Source organism: Musa acuminata, chromosome BXJ1-10 (genome assembly GCF_036884655.1).
Source record: "Musa acuminata AAA Group cultivar baxijiao chromosome BXJ1-10, Cavendish_Baxijiao_AAA, whole genome shotgun sequence".
Classification (NCBI taxonomy): domain Eukaryota; kingdom Viridiplantae; phylum Streptophyta; class Magnoliopsida; order Zingiberales; family Musaceae; genus Musa; species Musa acuminata.
The window spans coordinates 31,384,557-31,403,188 of record NC_088336.1 but is presented as its reverse complement, the minus strand read 5'-3'; the positions used below and the strand labels follow the sequence as shown (position 1 = coordinate 31,403,188).

General features: G+C 40.3%; 2 protein-coding genes and 1 long non-coding RNA gene across 3 annotated transcripts; all 3 read left to right on the top strand.

The window, feature by feature from the left end:
* Positions 1–3,374: 3,374 nt before the first annotated feature.
* Positions 3,375–3,983, top strand: LOC135595101 (uncharacterized). Its single transcript, XR_010480281.1, has 3 exons — positions 3,375–3,487; positions 3,606–3,637; positions 3,740–3,983. It is a non-coding gene; the product is annotated as an uncharacterized LOC135595101 (long non-coding RNA).
* Positions 3,984–5,594: 1,611 nt separating this feature from the next.
* LOC135596186 (probable serine/threonine-protein kinase SIS8) lies at positions 5,595–9,994 on the top strand. Its single transcript, XM_065088139.1, has 2 exons — positions 5,595–6,095; positions 8,154–9,994. The coding sequence occupies exons 1-2, from the start codon at positions 5,595–5,597 to the stop codon at positions 8,400–8,402; spliced, it is 750 nt and encodes a 249-aa protein (XP_064944211.1). The 3' UTR covers positions 8,403–9,994.
* Positions 9,995–10,619: 625 nt separating this feature from the next.
* LOC135596187 (pheophytinase, chloroplastic-like) lies at positions 10,620–12,265 on the top strand. Its single transcript, XM_065088140.1, has 3 exons — positions 10,620–10,841; positions 11,571–11,662; positions 11,740–12,265. Exons 1-3 carry the CDS (start codon positions 10,620–10,622, stop codon positions 11,984–11,986), a joined length of 561 nt encoding a protein of 186 aa, XP_064944212.1. The 3' UTR covers positions 11,987–12,265.
* The last annotated feature ends 6,367 nt before the right edge of the window (positions 12,266–18,632 follow it).

Sequence of the window (18,632 nt, the reverse complement as noted above, 5' to 3'; positions counted from 1 at the left end):
GGGGTGAATTAGTACAACGGTAAATTACGTCGATTTCATAAAACTCTTTCGTACGTTAAAAACCTAACTCGAAAAGATAGCTTGAAATCTCGTTCGTATATGAAGTGAATGCAGTAGGCAAGTAAATATTTAGTTTGCAGTAATGTAAATTGCTCAAATATAGAAATGCAAACCAGAGAAGAACATGCCAATTTTATAATAGTTCGGTCATCGTGGCCTACATCCACTCTGATTCCTCTTCCGTCGAGGCCACGGGCATCCACTATCGATCTTCCTTTAATAGGCGAAGATCAACATTCTTCTTACACCCCTCTTCTCCTTTTACCGGGTTTAGGAGACAACCCTTACAAGCACACACTCCTCGTAAATATAATTCTAAACTTAAACTATAGGAGGAGATTTCTTTAGTGATTGCAACAGCGTTTTCTTACTTTTAAATACTTCGTACTTGTGTGTTTTAACTAGGGATGAGAGGGACATTTATAGGTTTCAAGTTGATTCAAACTTGGAGCCTAAAAACATCTCATCCTGGGTTTCCTGGGTCCAAGCGGTACCACCACCTGTGCTGGGCGGTACCACCACCCTAGTGTCAGTCTTACATTGACACTGCACTGGGCAGTACCATCGCCTAGTCTGGCGGTACCATCGCCTAACATTGGGTGGTACCACTGCCTGTAGCCTCTCGGAGGCTATGTCTGAGCGGTTCCATCGCTTGACATTGGGCGGTACCATCACCTAGACTGGTGGTACCACCGCCTATAACCTCTCAGAGGTTGTGTTTGGGCGGTACCATCACCCAGACCGGTGGTACCATCGCCTAACATAGTCTCGGAGACTATGCCACGATGGTGTCATCTCTTGGGGCACTGTTTGGACTTTTTTATTGGGCCCAACACGGTTCTTACATGGGCCCAACTAGCCCATAATTGAGTTAGCCCAATTTCAAACACAATTACGTGTTAACTACGAAATCTAAGACATACTTAAGCTAAACAAGTCTATAAATCTTGGTTTCTTCCGGCGAGCTTCCGGCAATCTTTCGGCGAACTTCCGATGATCTCTAGGCAATGTTCTAGCGGACTCCCGGCAAGCTCCTAGACTTCACGACGATCTTCTTGGCGAGTTCCGACGAGCTTCTCTAGCAAGTGTTGAGACTTCTCGGCTAGTTCCGACAGAACTTCCGACGAACGTCCGAACTTTCGACGAACTCTCAAACTCCCAACAAAATCGCGTTCTTGACTCTAGGACTTTATTTTGCTTCATGCCTTGTTATCATAGTTAATCCTGCATCTATAAAACACACTTCGATCTAGATAATTAATACTAAGCATTAATCGTATCGTCCGACATATCATTGGTCCCTCAACTCTTCGTCTGATTCTTCGGCGCATCGTCCTCTCTTACGGCCTATTGCCCAATCAGACAGTTGACTATGCAACTCCGATATCCTTAGTGTAATATATGCTCTTCTTGGCCTGATGCCCGAATCCATGGCCCGAAGCCTTCTGTCGATACGCCGACTGATCCTCCGGCCCGATGTCGAATCTTCTGACATGTTTTCCTTCGGTCCAACATGATTTTTTCTGCTTTAATTATCTCATCCTGATTGAAGCATCCTGTGTCACTCAAAACATAGATCAAATCATAATCACTTATAAATTGGTTTCATCATCAAAATCCGAGATTAACATATGATCCTTTAAGAGTATTTTTTTTTTTTAATTTGTAGAAAGACTTCAGTTCTAATTATGTTCAATGGAGTCGACTTAGGTCTCGGGTAAGGCAACTCGGGTTGATAATTTCTCCTTCACTGTGGTGACCTCGGGGTCAGGATTAATGACAGTCACTCCTGCCTCGACTTTTTACGTATCTTCTTATGCTTATTCGAGACCATTGTCTCTATAACAATGAATTGATTGGCTCTCTAGAGTATCTCGAGTATTGTTTTTGGTGGTCTCTCCACCGATGACTAAAAAAAAGTAAGAGAGTTTGATTCCCATCATGAAAGCCTGTGTCACAAGTAACGGATGAACCTCTTGCACGCCTTGGATCAATTATAAATATGGTGACAAAGTTAATAGAGTGTTACCCTTTTCCTTTACTTGAGTTTGAGAAGCATTTCTACTGATGGTCTCGAATGCATATTTTCAATAAAATAGAGCTCAAACTCTTTTGCGCAAGCTGAAAAAAGGAGTTGACTAAGAACGACTTCAAAGCGGGTGTACCATTCTTGAATTGGGTCTCTTAGTGTTGTCGAAAGGGCACGACACATCGATGCATCCAAGGTGCCCAACAATGATATCTAGATGCGAAAGGTGGCAATATGCTCTATCGAGTTGATGTTGTTATCAAAAGCCTCTAACGATAGGAGACGAAAATTCATTGAGATTGGTTCCTCCTAAATATTTTGAGTGAATGAGACTGACCGAAGGTAGGATCGATTGGGTTTTCTTTCTCCTTTGGATTGTCAAAGCTCTTGCTGCATCTCTTTTAAGCATTGATCCATTTGCCATACTTGAATCTTGAGGGAGCAATCTATCGAATCTGCTGACTCTGTCTCAGATTCGAGTAAAGTAGAACAGTGGTGTGGCGGTGTGCTGAATTCTATGGTTGAGGAGTGAGGCACTCCTTTGATCGGTGGTTCTATTAAGTCTTAGCCAATCTCAAGATGTTAGCATCACAACGAGAAGAGGGATCTCGATGGACGATAGAGCCGATGACGATTGAAGTATTGATCATGACTGGGATGATAGTGTCATTTGTTGTGCTAGTTGAGACAAGAGTGGAGCGACAGTTTACATTACGCCTAGTAGCGTCTACACCTACTAGGTGAGATTCAAGAATACTTTAATAAGGATAAGTAGATGGCGTTCAATGGCCATAAATGTGGTGACACTTATGTCGAGATGGATGCATCTATGCGAAAAGAGAGTGATTGCTGCCCCCGGAAGTGAAAGTACTATAAATTAGAGGTAGAGTCTCTTTGCTTAATCATTTATTGAGAGGGTCAGTAAGTAGACATTCTTATGACATTAGGCCTTCCTTCTAGCTCCAAAGGTCAGATCGAACAGAGACACCGCTGAACGCGAGTGTTGAATGTGGTCACCGTAAGATTGTACCAATTTCATTGTATTTTTTTTTTTTGAGCATATCTTTTATGTTGGATGCACCAAACCTTATGATAAACAATAAGGAAATAAGAAATGTAAAGTAGTATTATATACAGTGAACATATCCATTATTCAAGCGCATCTTATATATTACGTATAATGAATTATATCACAATATCAACAGGTGCATTTACCCTTCCGATCATGTGGACCACCGCATTCACTATAAAGCCTCTCGAATGTGACTTTACTAACACAAGTCGTCAAGTATCGGACACCGAGAAGTAATTCCGAAAACAAAATGGCCATGGCAAAAACACTATCCTCCTGTGGACTCATCGCCTTGATCGTCCTCATGAGTGCAATGATCCGCACAGGTACGTCCATCACTACTGGTTCCTCTAAATCCATCCTACTTCACATATAATATTCAAAATATTTCTAATACGATCGATCGATCTCCTTTAATTGTTTTTTTGTTTTTTCTCTCTATAGAGTCTAGCGACGTTGGAATAAACCGCGGAGTAGTAAGTCGACTAGTTTCCTAGTACCTGCTTTTATTCTCTTATATAAGTAATCTAAGTTACTACTGATCTATACGTGATGTATTTATTATTATTACTTGTTAGGCTCGTACGTGGTGCATAGCAAACCCCCTTGCGAATCCAGTGGCACTTCAAAAGGACCTCGATAATCTGTGCGGTGGTGGCATTGATTGTCACTCCATTCAACCCGGCGGTGCATGTTACGAGCCTAACACATTAGTCGATCACGTTTCCGTCGTCTATAATCTATACTACAAGTCGCATCAGTCCCGACCTGCGGCGTGTAATGGCAGCAGCAACATACCCACCGTTTCAGATCCTTGTAAGTAATATGTCATTCTTATATCACGTAGAATAGTAGATATAAAATATAATTCATATTATTATTATTATTATTATTATTATTATTATTTTTTGCAGCACACGGATCGTGCGTCTTCCCTTGAAAGCTACCATCAAAGAGAATCCGACTTCAAAATCGATTTTATAATTATTAATAAGAGTTGGGTTTGTGATAATGTTATCATTAAATCAATAAATAAAACATATTCTGGTTGCCTATTTTGCATTGTCACTCTATTTTTTTGCTGTTTTGGGAATCATATTTTAGCGATTGATGTTGTTGGTGGTGCTTAGAATGACAAAATATGAGATGACACCTCATCGAGTCAAGAAAACTTTATGTGGTGTTTTATCGTAGACATTACCGGAACCAAAGATTACTAGTCTCTTACGAATTTCTCTCTCCTTAAAGTAATATACTCTACAAGAATAATATACTTTACTTAAATAAATAAATAAATAATACATGGTTAATATTCCACCACATCGATCGTTTCAAGGGTGTTCATAATGTTCACTCACCCACACTTGGTCTTATGCTTACGTGGCAATCACATTAATGATTCATCAACCGTTAACCTTACTTAACGCAGTCAGGAAAGCTACCCCTTCATTCCATTGCTTTTCCCTATATATATATATATATATATATATATATATATATATATATATATATATATATATATATATGAATATATATATAATCTGAAAAATAAAAAGACTTGTGGATTCTAAATTTATATTGTTTCTAAATATAATTATGAAGTTGGTTCTTCGTCGTTAGCAGGTGGTCCAATCTGGCTATGAAGGAGGTTGACCCTACGCGTTGGCATCATCTGCAATCGGTGATCGCACATATTTCCCATCGATCATATGTTTGTTTATCTCAGTTCTTACCGATGGATCATAACAGTCAATTCTGATTTGAGATGAAATCGATCCCTTCGTCGATGTAATGTAGCCGAAGAATTAGTGAGTCGTACAGAGTCGACGAACGACTTGTGCCGATCCACTTGATTAAAATATTAAGTAAATTTGTCCGTTCCGATCTAAACTAGTCTAAAGCTGAAACGCGCATGAGGCAACAGTGACCGGTGCCACAACTCGTACAACCGTCGGATCGTGTCGCGGGGCCCAACTATCACCGATCCAACGGCAGCGTGAGATCCCAAGCACCTAATCCCGCGGGCAGCAATTAAAAAAAAGGGCGAATAATTCAAAGTATCTAACCGTACCCTCTCCTGCGAGAATACTCGGCTTTTGTTTGTGGCCCCGCATGTTGGGACCCGGATAATTTGACCAACCAACACGCTGGTAGCTTCGTGGTGAGAAACACAATGCGTAGCGGAATTTGTCTCGGTGGTACACTGTCGGCCCCGACGGCTCCCACTGGCTCGACCTCTTTTGCGCTGGCCAGCCCACTCCCTCCCCCTTACCTTTGGTCGTCTTCTGCTGTGCTGCTGCTGCTGCCTGCGTCCGATCCCCCGTGAGATCGAACGAGGAAGAGAAATCGAATCAGGAATCGTGATCGCTCCGCTGCGATCGAGAAAAAGGAAGGGGGCAGGTCGCTGATGAGAGGATCGAAGGGGCGCATAGCATGAAGAACATCCTCAAGAAGCTTCACATCGTGGCGAGCCACACGGAAGACGCGGATGCCTCCGCCTCCCCCTCCTCCTCCCCGGTCAAAGGTGCCGTCAAGGTCCCCCACGCCCACCCCGATCAGAAGCCCGTCTCCAGCCTCACCAGCTGGTTGAATTCCGTCTCCAGCAAGCTCTCTTTCACCCCTCCCTCCTCGTCCTCCTCTTCAGCCTCCTCTTCCTCGTCCTTAGTTGCCGCACAGAGAGTGGAGCCGAGGGAAGGCCCGAGTACGGTCTCCTCGTCCGCTTCGGAAGCGGTGGTTGACTCGGCGATGAGGGGTTCCACGTTGAGCAAGCCGACAGTCCCGGAGATGGACGAGGAGTACCAAATCCAGCTCGCTCTGGAGTTGAGTGCCAGAGAGGATCCGGAGGCGGCTCAAATCGAGGCCGTGAAGCAGATTAGTTTGGGCTCTTGCCCGCCTGAGAACTCCCCTGCTGAAATTATTGCTTACAGATACTGGGTTATGCATCCTCAAGCTCTTAATCTCCTTATTCTGTCTAATTGCTTATCAGTTTGGCCTTATTATTTTGATAATGTTAGTTTATCAGAACATTGCTGCATCTATAGCTGAAATAGTCCAGTTTTGGTGCTTTTGGGGCCCATATTTACAATAGTATTCGTGTCTGGTGATTTGTTCCAATTCACTTATTGATTTGTCATGGCTATTTTCCTTTGCTAGAAAACATTTTGTATAGCATTCTCACCGTTTCTACTTTGGTACTTCAGAGATCGGTCATAATTGACTAGTTAATCAAAGATTTTGCTATTTTCAATTAATAGGTTTGTTATTCAAGTTAAACTAATCCGTAGGAGCTTCCTTTAAGCATGCTTCATTTTTCTTAAATGCTATATTGAATGACAATCATCATTCTTCCGATGATGGTTCAACAATTCTGATCAAGGCATCATAAATTAAACCCTATCGGACAACTGTAACACTACTGGAACAGTTCCTTGCAGAAGGAAAGGGAAACAATGGCAGTGGAGTCACGGTCTCAGTCTTCATGTTTAATTTTAATTCTTGACTCCTAGCTTGCAAGTTATACCTGCATTGAGCAAACACTACCAAAACGAGCAAAATAACAACAAAAGCTAGATTAACAAGGGATCTAAATGGTAGAGGAGTTTAATATTATTGTTGGGTGGAAGGAATCAGAGGTTAAAGTCATGTAGATCTCTAAACAAACTTGGTGGATACTAGGGTTGGATAAGTTAGGAATATGTAACTTAGTCCAGAGATCGGAGATCGGAAGAATATCACACATAAAGAAAGGACGCTTGCTTTTTGTAGCACTCCTTCAGTCTTCCACATCACTTGATCAAAGCATGGGCACCTTTTTTTTTTCTTTTGTAAAGGGTAAGTGGTGTAGGCCTAGTTTTAATTTCAGGACAAAGCATTTACTAGCTAAGCTCGCTAGCACCTTCTAGCATGGCCACTTTCAATAGCCATAAATATTCTAAGAAGCATTTTGATGATTGTCTTCTTGACCAATTCTCTCAAGAGAAAGAAAACACACAGAAACAATGGAAATGAACTTAGATATTCATTCTCACCTATTCAACATGTTCTATAGTTTTAGCTTTGTATCGCACCACTTAAACAATTATCATGCATATGATTTAGAAGAAAAAAGTCACCTAAACATAAATAGTAGTTAATAAAAAAATAAGACCAAAATGACAAAATAGACAATCCCTACTAAATTCACTTTAAATAAAAAGATTATGCTAATGGCTTTTAGGAAATAAGCATAGTTTTGGTGTCTGCCGATTCCTATAGGTAACTATTGAGACTTTTTGTTGATTTCTTGGACTTATAGCCAAAAATCTGTTGCAACTGACTAGAATTAATTGAGCTTAAATAAAATCATCTGATTTTACCTATTACTGCCTATTTTACATCCTCAAAAGAGAAAAAGGAGCATGAAAGTGAGGAATAAGGGAGGTGAGAAAAAGAGAGAAACAAAGGTGAAGAAAATAGAAACCTGCAGCTTTGACCATAAAGCAGTGGAATCATGGCATCTAATAGTTATTGTAAGCCTCAAGCCACTGACTCAGTGCATACTAAGAGTGGATAAGTTAGGGGTACGTAGTTCAGATTCTACAGTTAAGTGATTGTCTTGTCGATTAATTCTCTCAAAGAAAAAAAGGTAGGAACCATGGAAATAGATTGGATTCTAAATCTCACCCATTTCAGCAAGACCTGTAGTTTTAGCTTAGTGTTGTACCGATTCAACATGTCACATGAATGTGCCCCACATTGTGACCACGTATCTGTCACAGGAATGGTATCAACAATGTGATTGTGAATCTCTGCTGGCATTATGCGATGTCTGCAGGTAAAAGCTCCTAAGAAATTTCAATCAAGGTGCTGTTATTTTGTTATTGTTGATCCTGTATAATGTATAATGTATGTCTGGTAAATGCAACTGATATCAGATTATCAATTTCTCTATGTAGTTGTATTATTTAACTCCTCCTATCGTTTCTCATCCCTATATCTCTTTGTGCTTCACAGAATTATAATGCTCTTGGCTATGATGACAAGATCTTGGATGGTTTCTATGATCTCTATGGCATATTGGTTGAGTCTACGTCTTTAGAAATGCCTTCTCTAACTGATTTGCAAGGAACACCAGTCTCTGATAATATCAGTTGGGAAGCTGTATTGGTAAATAAAACTGAAGATGCTGACCTTGTCAGATTTGAGCAGAAAGTGTCATTAATGGCTTCAAAAGTGAGGTCTTGGAGGTGGAGCATCAGTTAGAATGGAGGTGGACTCAGAGGAGTGCCACGGAGACACATCTACTGATCATGAAGAAAAGGGATGCAGATGCGAGGCGACGGATAGTAGGGCCATGGGCATGGTAGCGCCATGGTACCGCAGAGGCGGGACTTCCGTGAAAGTCATTGATCCCTTGCTCTCACGGAGGGAGAGCGCTTGGTCGTGAAAGGGGCCGAGGAGGTGGAGCATGCAGAGGCAATCTCCAAGTACCGAGACAAGGCTGAAGGGCAGAGGCCAAGAAACTTCGTAAGACCGGTGTCAACATGTTTCTCATCAAGATAGCCGTAAGTGAAGGACTTCGGGTCATGCAAGAGTGCACGACCAAGGAACGAAGCAGGCAGTACGCGGTGCTGTACCTTTGCTACTCAGTGGAGTAGGCGGCAGGGTTGATGGAGAAGACGGTACAATCCCAGAGGCGACCTCATCTATTTGAGAATTACTCCAAGTTGGGGTGAAAACTTTCTGCATTCAAGAAGTTCAATTGCATTGAGAAGGTGAATCACAGTAACTAACTCAACGCAAGGAGTGCAAACACTTCAAGTGCTTCAGAAGTGTGAGCAAAAAGCAGGCGAAGGCCAGTAACCAGCTCGATGCATGAAGTACAACCTCGAGGAGGCGGGCGAAGTCAAGTAACCTTTGCCTTCTCAACTTTTAAGAGAATGGGCGAAACCGAGTACCCCAATTCTCTTATTTATCCAGCAGAGGAACTCTGCACAAGTTCAAAGACCCTTCGAAGATAATGGAAGACAATAGTTGTCAAATCCTCACCAACGGTGATCAGTGCTACTGAGAGTAGATTGTCCGCTTCATTTCCCAACGAAATGCCAATCGAAAGCGGAAGTGATGCGAACCTACTTGGATGTGACAACTAACTGGAAGAAGAGTCAATGAGCAGATTTTGTGGAGGAAGGACCCAAAACTTCAGAAGTTTGCGAGACGATGCTCGTTAAAGCTCCAACAAGCATCCACCCAGTTCAAGCAGCATGAGGAATTTTTGAGAGACTGGCGCAGTAAGGATGGTCTTTTCCTTCATCTGGCGGATCCGCAAGAATCAACAAGGATCAACACAACTCAGCCAACCCCACACCAGAGTCAGAGTCATTGGTGAGTTGAAGCAGCATGGCGGATCAAAGGTTCGACTACTCAAAAACAGCAGCGGAGAGCAGCTGGGAGCCAGGAGGCACATTGCAGCTGGAGCAGAAGATTGAAGACTCAACAAAGGCGAGGAGTTGCAGTGTTCACAAAGGCTTCGACGAGGACGTCGAAGGAATAAGTGGGGGAGAATGTCACGGACAAACTTCGAAACCGGATGTTTGGTGTACTGCTTATGTATGTCCGTGTCTTTTGGTATGTTCATACCTTGTACAGCATGTAGAGGGGCAGCCGAAGGCTTAATAGTCCCATTTTAATTGGGTTGGTGGCCTCTTTAGGCATGTAAATAAAAGTTGTGTCATGTGGACACGTGCGAGGGATTTTCGGTCTGTAATGGACCATTTTATCCTTTGTTGTGCAACTGTTCAGAGCTTGTAAAGTCTGTTTGTAATTTGCATTGTCCATGAAGTGTTTTTCGGAGATGTTTGCTTGTGGATCCCGATTGAGACGTTCTCTCTAACCCGTTCTCTCTTTTGGTGGTCCTAAGGGACAATGGGAGGCTTCGGGGAGGCTGACCTTTGCGGACGGACACGCAAGGGTGTCGCACTACTTAGGCAAAACCAGCTAAGTCCGTGACAGTGTACTTGAGTTGTCTAAAATAGTTTACTTTTGCTGTTAATGCCATGGATGACCCTTTCTAGCTATCTCTTTTATTAATGCTTCTTTTACTGTAAATTTCAATTAATAGCTTTTTTGAGTACTACTCATTTGTTGATCTTCATACACGTATCCATGAGGAGCAATATCTTGAATTTAATCCCTATAACACATGTCTATTGCGAGGCCACTGTTTTGTAGGTTGGACTGATAATTATTAGTCTATAATTGGTTGGGACATTACGGCTTGTTGTGATAGTCTATTGTTGGCTGTAGTACTACATTGTTGGCTATGGTGTATTGATGATCTTTTCAATTGTTTCCTGTTCTTCCTGTCTATGACTTGCTTTTCTAGCCTCATGCTAAATTTGGTTTTTTACATCTTCATAATTAAGAACTTACTGTTGATGGAAGATATTGCACTTCAGTCTTGGAGGGTTTGCAGCTTTGATGACAGCAGCTGAATCAGCTCAGCATGTTCGTGGAGTTGTTTTACTAAATTCAGCTGGACAATTTGAAAATCCAAGTGAACAGCCCAAGAACAATGAAGAAGAGACGGTGTTACAGAAGTTTGTGTTCAACACACTGAAGGAATTCATCCAAAGAATAATCTTGGGGTTCCTATTCTGGCAAGCAAAGCAACCTGCTCGTGTTGAAAAAGTCCTGAAAAGTGTACAGTATTTCTCGTTAACTTCCTGGCTTAAATTTTACTTTCTGGTTCAACTGACATGCAGCAAATGACCTTGTATAAGGTAAATTTGAGAGGGATCCTGCATAGTCACTCTAGTGTCGGCTCAGTTACTTGCGGGTCTGGTTTGACAGGGTGACTGCTTTGACGCCGCCCACTCAATGTGTTCTGATTAGCATGAAGATTCGGAGTGGGTAAGAAGTAGGTTATGGTCACAGCCAGGCTAGTAGCATAGACACAAGGTTGATTCTGTTCCATGTCTAGGAAATTTTATCCTTTCCAGCTGACTACAGTCTCCTATCAAAGAAGTCCTGCATGACTTGCTTTGATCTTGGCAATAAATCTAAATGCCATCCCTTATCGGATTGCAATGCATCAACATAAACCACAATTGGATGGTGTTGTTGAATATATGAAGTAAAAAGAAGGATATCTTCCTTTCTTATACTTCATCACGGGAGGATATATTCCTTTCTAGTCTCAGGACGATGACCCACATCGTTGTTCATGATATCAATCTTTGTTGATTATCCTAAGTGGTCTTCAGAGGACTGGTCCTTTTGGGTAGACGATGAATTAAAAGCTTTTACCGGGTGCAGTATAGTAAAATATGTTATAGTATGTATCGCTTCGATGTTATAAATGCACATTCATAATTTTCTGAGCCTTTAATGTTTGCTAACCATATCGTTCTTTTTCCCCTGTTGACACAGGTGTATATAAATGCCTCCAACGTGGACAATTATCTTGTGGAATCGATAACTAAGCCGGCGGAGGATCCAAATGCTGGAGAAGTTTATTACAGGTGCTTAAATTGAAAGTTACAACTTATTCGCCATTAGTTTTTACCGACATTATAAACCACGTTATGGTGTTTCTCAGATTGATGACGAGATTTATGTCAAACCAAAGCAAGTACACGCTCAACAGCGTCCTTAGCAAACTCTCATGCCCATTGTTGCTGATATGGGGTGACTTAGACCCTTGGGTTGGGCCTGCCAAGGCAGCTAGAATCAAAGAGTTCTATCCAAACACCACCGTCGTCAATTTGCAGGCAGGGCATTGTCCGCATGATGAAGTCCCTGAGCTCGTGAATGAAGCTCTACTCAATTGGCTATCCTCGTTATAACTTGAAGTCATCAACCAAGCATTGTGAATTAATTGTCGAATACATTCTTTGTTGGGGTAAAAACTCAACAATATAGGTTACATCTAATTTAGTCAATAAAATGAGAAGCAATAGGGATTAGAAGTTATCCGGAATCATGTTTGATGCAGTGATTTGATCCGATCGTGTTGTGTTGTTTTTTATTTTCTTTTACATCTCGTCGAGAAAATTGGTGCGGTGAGCATGGACGTGTAGGCATTCTTGTTTTTCTTTTATTGATGAGCTTTACGTTGTCTTTAACTGTTGGATGCTCCCCTGCCCAAATCCGAGAACCCTCTTCTGCCGAAGTGAATCTGAAGAATTGTGATGTATGGATGTCATCCAATGTTAGATCTTGCTCCGATGGGTGAATTCGAAGGAATGCAATTGGTTTTGGCTGTCAAGAGTTTTGTTTTTTTAGTTAGATCGTCAGATCCATTCAGATATTCTAATGATCTGGATTTAAAGGCTTCTTTAATCTGCAAATAATTTATTCTGCATCTGCCAAAGACCTATTCACTCCATTTCTTCGTGATTTAGTTTATATAAACAATGAACGGTGCATTGATTTTTCCTTTGGCTACATTAAAATTGTAGGTTAGGAAAATGCAGTTTTGTGTTTGCACAGGTTCTATTTACTCTTTTACCTTATGATTTCTTTCTTCTCTAACTTTGATGAGCAGTCAATGGCTTTTATTACTATTGATAATTGTTATTCTTTCCTTTTTCTTATTTTGCCTTCTTTCGACTTGCTTTGTTATTTTTCCAAGAACCATATATCGGTGTGTATTCATTAGCTTAAATACCAGTTTTAATTTAAATTAATAGTAAAGTTGCATTAAAAACTTATAATGTTAATTTCAATATGGAACACAAGTGCACAGCACTTGAGTAATCATTTTATGTATCTGTTAAAATATAATATTAAAAAAATGTATATTTTCTTTTTCTAGTGTTAAATCGTGCCAAAAAAAAAAAAAAACTGATGTTTGACAAGATAGGATAGCAGCGTGTGGGATTTTGGCACAACACGAAAAGAGTAGATATAAAATCTTTGGAGACTTGAAAATTTGTTAATCCAGGATATTTATCCATATGCTTTCATGTTACTTATTTAGATTTTTATTTTTTTAAATTTCATGTTTATCCTGAAATATATACCGATAAAATTCGTTAACTAGCACAGATCTGAGCATTATATTGCCATTATATTAGAAGACTAGGAAAGAACTCAGTGTTTCACCAAAATTTCCGATCTCAACAAATTTTGATCAACGTAAAGAATATTAGCGGTATTTGCATACTTTGAACAACTGAAACTTTAAAATACCATCGAATATTCCTGAACATGTTTTACTATTCATTCGTGTGACATTCAAAAATCTATTTTTTTTTATAAATAATAATAATAATAGTAATAATAAAGATAAAAGGAAAAAGGATAATGCTAAGGAGGCTTTGGAAACAGCATGAGTTCCTCCTCTCACGTTACGTAGTCGAAGGTTTTAAAAAGTGTTTAAGTATATAATATCAATAGAGATACTTGTATGATTTTCTTTACTTAAGTATTAATCAGACTACTAGCTATGTCTGGGTCTGGATCGAGATACTCTATCTCTTCTCCCTTGAAAATTATTTTCGGGTTGTCTTTTAATTTTAGGCATTTTTTAATGATAGCTCAGGCATAGACTTTATGACTTGAAAAATTATCTCCCCCAAGATTGGTTCGTCGATGACATTGATTATCACTCCACTAGTCCCTTAGGTCAGGGGGAAAGTTCTCGATGTCTCCAGACAAATCGCTCAAGGTGTCCTCAATGGATAAATTCTTTGATTTGTTTCTTTAAATTATGGCAATCCTTCGTGTCATGTCTATAATCATGGTGGAAGCGATAATATTTGAATTTATCTCTTCTCTCCGATAGTGTCCTCATCGATTAAGGATGTTAAGAATAAGTCGGCACTAAGAGGGGGGGGGGTTTGAATTAGTGCAGCAGTAAATTACGTCGGTTTCATAAAACTCTTTTGTACATTAAAAATCGAACTTGGAAAGATAGCTTGAAATCTCGTTCGTATATGAAGTGAATGTAGTAGGCAAGTAAAGATTCAGTTTGCAGTAATGTAAATTGCTCAAATATAGAAATGCAAACTAGAGAAGAACCTGCAAATTTTATAATGGTTTGGTCGTCATGGCCTATATCCACTTCTCCGATTCCTCTTCCGTCGATGCCACCAGCATCCACTGTCGATCTTCCTTTAATAGGCAAAGATTAACCTCCTTCTTACACTCCTCTTCTCCTTTTACCGGGTTTAGGAGACAACCCTTACAATCACACACTCCTCGTAAATAGAATTATAAACTTAGACTATAGGAGGGGATTTCTGTAGTGATTGCAACAACATTTTCTCACTTTAAAATACTCCATGCTTATGTGTTTTAACCAAGGATGAGAGAGATATTTATAAGCTTCAAGTTGATTCAAACTTGGAGCCTAAAAACATCTCATCCCGGGTTTCCTAGGTCCGGGCAGTACCACCACCTGTGCTAGGCGGTACCATCGCCCTAGTGTCAGTCTGACATTGATACTGCACTGGGCAGTACCATCGCCTGACACTAGGCGGTACCACCACCTAGACTGGTGGTACCACTGCCTGTAGCCTCTCGGAGGCTGTCTAGGTGGTACCATCGCCCAGACCGATGGTACCACCAACTAACACAGTCTTGAAGACTATGCTACGACGGTGTGATCTCTTGGGGCATTGTTTGGGCCTTTTCATTGGGCCCAACACAGTTCTTACATAGGCCCAATTAGCCCATAATTGAGTTGGCCCAATTTCAAACATAATTACGTGCTAACTACGAAATCTAAGACATACTTAAGCTAAATAAGTCCGTAAGTCTTAGTTTCTTCCGACGAGCTTCCGGCGAACTTTCGACGATCTCTCGACAATTTTCTAGCAGACTCCCGGCAAGCTTCTAGACTTCACGATAATCTTCTTGGCGAGTTCCGACGAGCTTCTCTGGCAAGCTTCGAGACTTCTCGGTTAGTTCTTACAGAACTTCCGACGAACATCTGGACTTCCGACGAACTCTCGAACTCCCAATGAAATCGCGTCCTTAACTCCGAGACTTCATTTTGCCTCATGCCTTGCTATCGTAGTTAATCCTGCACATGTAAAACATACTTCGATCTAGACAATTAATACTAAGCATTAATCATATCGTCCAGCATGTCATTGGTCCCTCGACTCTTCATCCAATTCTTTGGCGTATCGTCCTCTCTTGCGGCCGATTGGGTAATAATCACTTATTAATTGGTTTCATCATCAAAATCCGAGATTAACAGAGGATTCTTTAAGAGCTTTTTTTCTTTAATTTGTAGAAACACTTCAGTTCTAATCATGTTCAATGGAGTCGACTTAGGTCTTGGGTGAGGCAACTCGGGTTGATAATTTCTCCTTCATTGTGGTGACCTCGAGGTTAGGATTAACGACAGTCGCTCCTGCCTCGACCTTTTATGCATCTTCTTACGCTTATTCAAGACCATTGTCTCTATAACAATGAATTGATTGACTCTTTAGAGTACCTTAAGTATTGTTATTGGTGGTCTCTCCACCGATGACTAAAAAAAAGCAAGAGAGTTTGATTCCCATCATGAAAGCCTATGTCACAAGTGACGGATGAACCTCTTGCACTCCTTGGATCTTGTTAGTAAATATAATGACAAAGTTATAGAGTATTACCCCTTTCCTTTACTTGAGTTTGAGAAGCATTTCTACTGATAGTCTTGAATGTATATTTTCAAGAAAATAGAGCTCAAACTCTTTTGCAAGCTGACAAAGGAGTTGACTAAGAATGACTTCAAAGCGGGGTTACTATTATCGAGTTGGGTCTCTTAGTGTTGTCGAAAGGGCACGACACATTAGTGCATCTAAGGTGCCCAACAATGATATTTAGACGCGAAAGGTGGCAATATGCTCTATCGAGTTGATGTTGTTATCAAAAGCCTCTAACGATGGGAGACGAAAATTCATTGAGATTGGTTCCTCCTAAATATTTTGAGTGAATGAGATTGACCGAAGGTAGGATCGATTGGGTTTTCTTTCTCCTTTGGATTGTCAAAACTCTTGCTGCATCTCTTTTAAGCATTGATCCATTTGCCATACTTGAATCTTGAGGGAGCAATCTATTAAATCCGCTAACTTAGTCTCATATTCGAGTAAAGTAGAACAGTGGTGTGGCGGTGTGCTGAATTATATGGTTGAGGAGTGAGGCACTCCTTTGATCGGTGGTTCTACTAAGTCTTGGCTGATCTCAAGATGTTAGCATCACGACGAGAAGAGAGATCTTGACGGATGATAGAGCTGATGATGATTGAAGTATTGATCGTGACTAGGATGATAGTGTCATTTGTTGTGCTAGTTGAGACAAGAATAGAGCAACAGTTTACATTATGCCTAGTAGCGTATACACCTACTAGGTGAGATTTAAGAATACTTTAATAAGGATAAGTAGATGGCATTCAATAGCCATAAATGTGGCGACACTTATGTCGAGATGGATGCATCTATGCGAAAAGGGAGTGATTACTGCGCTCGAAAGTGAAAGCACTATGGATTAGAGGTAGAGTCTCTTTGCTTAGTCATTTATTGAGAGGGTTAGTACGTAGACATTCTTGTGACATTAGGCTTTCCTTCTAGCTCCAAAAGTCACATCGAACGGAGACATCATTGAACGCGTAGCGTTGAATGTGGTCATCGTGAGATTATACCAATTTCATTGTATTTTTTTTTTTTTGGAGCATATCTTTTATGTTGGATGCACCAAACCTTATGATAAACAATAAGGAAATAAGAAATGTAAAGTAGTATTATATACAGTGAACATATCCATTATTAAAGCGCATCTTATATATTACGTATAATGAATTATATCACAATATCAACAGGTGCATTTACCCTTCCGATCATGTGGACCACCGCATTCACTATAAAGCCTCTCGAATGTGACTTTACTAACACAAGTATTGGACACCGAGAAGTAGTTCCGAAAACAAAATGGTCATGGCAAAAACACTATCCTCCTATGGACTCATCGCCTTGATCGTCCTCATGAGTGCAATGATCCGCACAGGTACGTCCATCACTACTAGTTCCTCTAAATCCATCCTACTTCACATATAATATTCAAAATATTTCTAATACGATCGATCGATCAATCGATCTCCTTTAATTTTTTTTTTTCTCTCTATAGAGTCTAGCGACGTTGGAATAAACCGCGGAGTAGTAAGTCGACTAGTTTCCTAGTACCTGCTTTTATTCTCTTATATAAGTCCTTCATGTTACTGATGTATATGTGATGTGTTTATTATTATTACTTGTTAGGCTCGTACGTGGTGCATAGCAAACCCCCTTGCGAATCCAGCGACACTTCAAAAGGACCTCGATAATCTGTGCGGTGGTGGTGTTGATTGTCACTCCATTCAACCCGGCGGTGCATGTTACGAGCCTAACACAGTAGTCGAGCACGTTTCCGTCGTCTATAATCTATACTACAAGTCGCATCAGTCCCAACCTTCGGCGTGTAACTTTGGCAGCAACACCATAACCACCGTTTCAGATCCTTGTAAGTGATGTGTCATTTTTATATCACGTAGAATAGTAGATATAAAATATAATTCATATCTTTATTATTATTATTTTTTTTTTTTGCAGCACACGGATCGTGCGTCTTCCCTTGAAAGCTACCATCAAAGAGAATCCGACTTCAATATCGATTTTATAATTATTAATAAGAGTTGGGTTTGTGATAATGTTATCATTAAATCAATAAATAAAACGTATTCTGGTTGCTTATTTTGCATTCTCACTCTCTTTTTTGCTGTTTTGGGAATCATATTTTAGCGATTGATGGTGCTTAGAATGACAAAATATGAGATGACAGCTCATCGAGTCAAGAAAACATTATGTGGTGTTTTATCATAGGATAGCAAATAAATCGATAGACATTACCGGAACCAAAGATTACTAGTCTCTTACGCTTTGAATTTTATGGGCATATTACACCCTCTCCTTAAAGTAATATACTCTACAAGAATAATATACTTTACTTAAATAAATAAATAAATAAATAAATACATGGTTAATATTCCACCACATCGATCGTTTCAAGGGTGTCCATAATGCTCACTTACCCACACTTGGTCTTATGCTTACGTGGCAACCACATTAATGATTCATCAACCGTTAACCTTACGTAACGCAGTCAGGAAAGCTACCCCTTCATTACATTGCTTTTCATTATATATAAAATCTGAAAAATAAAAAGACTTGTAGATTCTAAATTTATATTGTTTCTAAATATAATTATGAAGTTGGTTCTTCGTTGTTAGCAGGTGGTCCAATCTGGTTATGAAGGAGGTTGACCCTACGCGTTGGCATCATCTGCAATCGGTGATCGCACATATTTCCCATCGATCATATGTTTGTTTATCTCAGTTCTTACCGATGGATCATAACAGTCAAGTCTGATTTGAGATGAAGTCGATCCCTTCGTCGATGTAATGTAGCCGAAGAATTAGTAAGTCGTACAGAGTCGACGAACGACTTGTGCCGATGCACTCGATTA

Excerpts from the sequence above, each read along its gene's own strand:
- LOC135596186 (XM_065088139.1), top strand. The coding sequence starts at position 5,595 with ATGAAGAACATCCTCAAGAAGCTTCACATCGTGGCGAGCCACACGGAA. Across the intron at positions 6,096-8,153 it reads TTATTGCTTACAGATACTGG|AATTATAATGCTCTTGGCTA; the intron begins GTTATGCATCCT and ends TGTGCTTCACAG.
- LOC135596187 (XM_065088140.1), top strand. The coding sequence starts at position 10,620 with ATGACAGCAGCTGAATCAGCTCAGCATGTTCGTGGAGTTGTTTTACTA. Across the intron at positions 10,842-11,570 it reads TTGAAAAAGTCCTGAAAAGT|GTGTATATAAATGCCTCCAA; the intron begins GTACAGTATTTC and ends CTGTTGACACAG. Across the intron at positions 11,663-11,739 it reads GCTGGAGAAGTTTATTACAG|ATTGATGACGAGATTTATGT; the intron begins GTGCTTAAATTG and ends GGTGTTTCTCAG.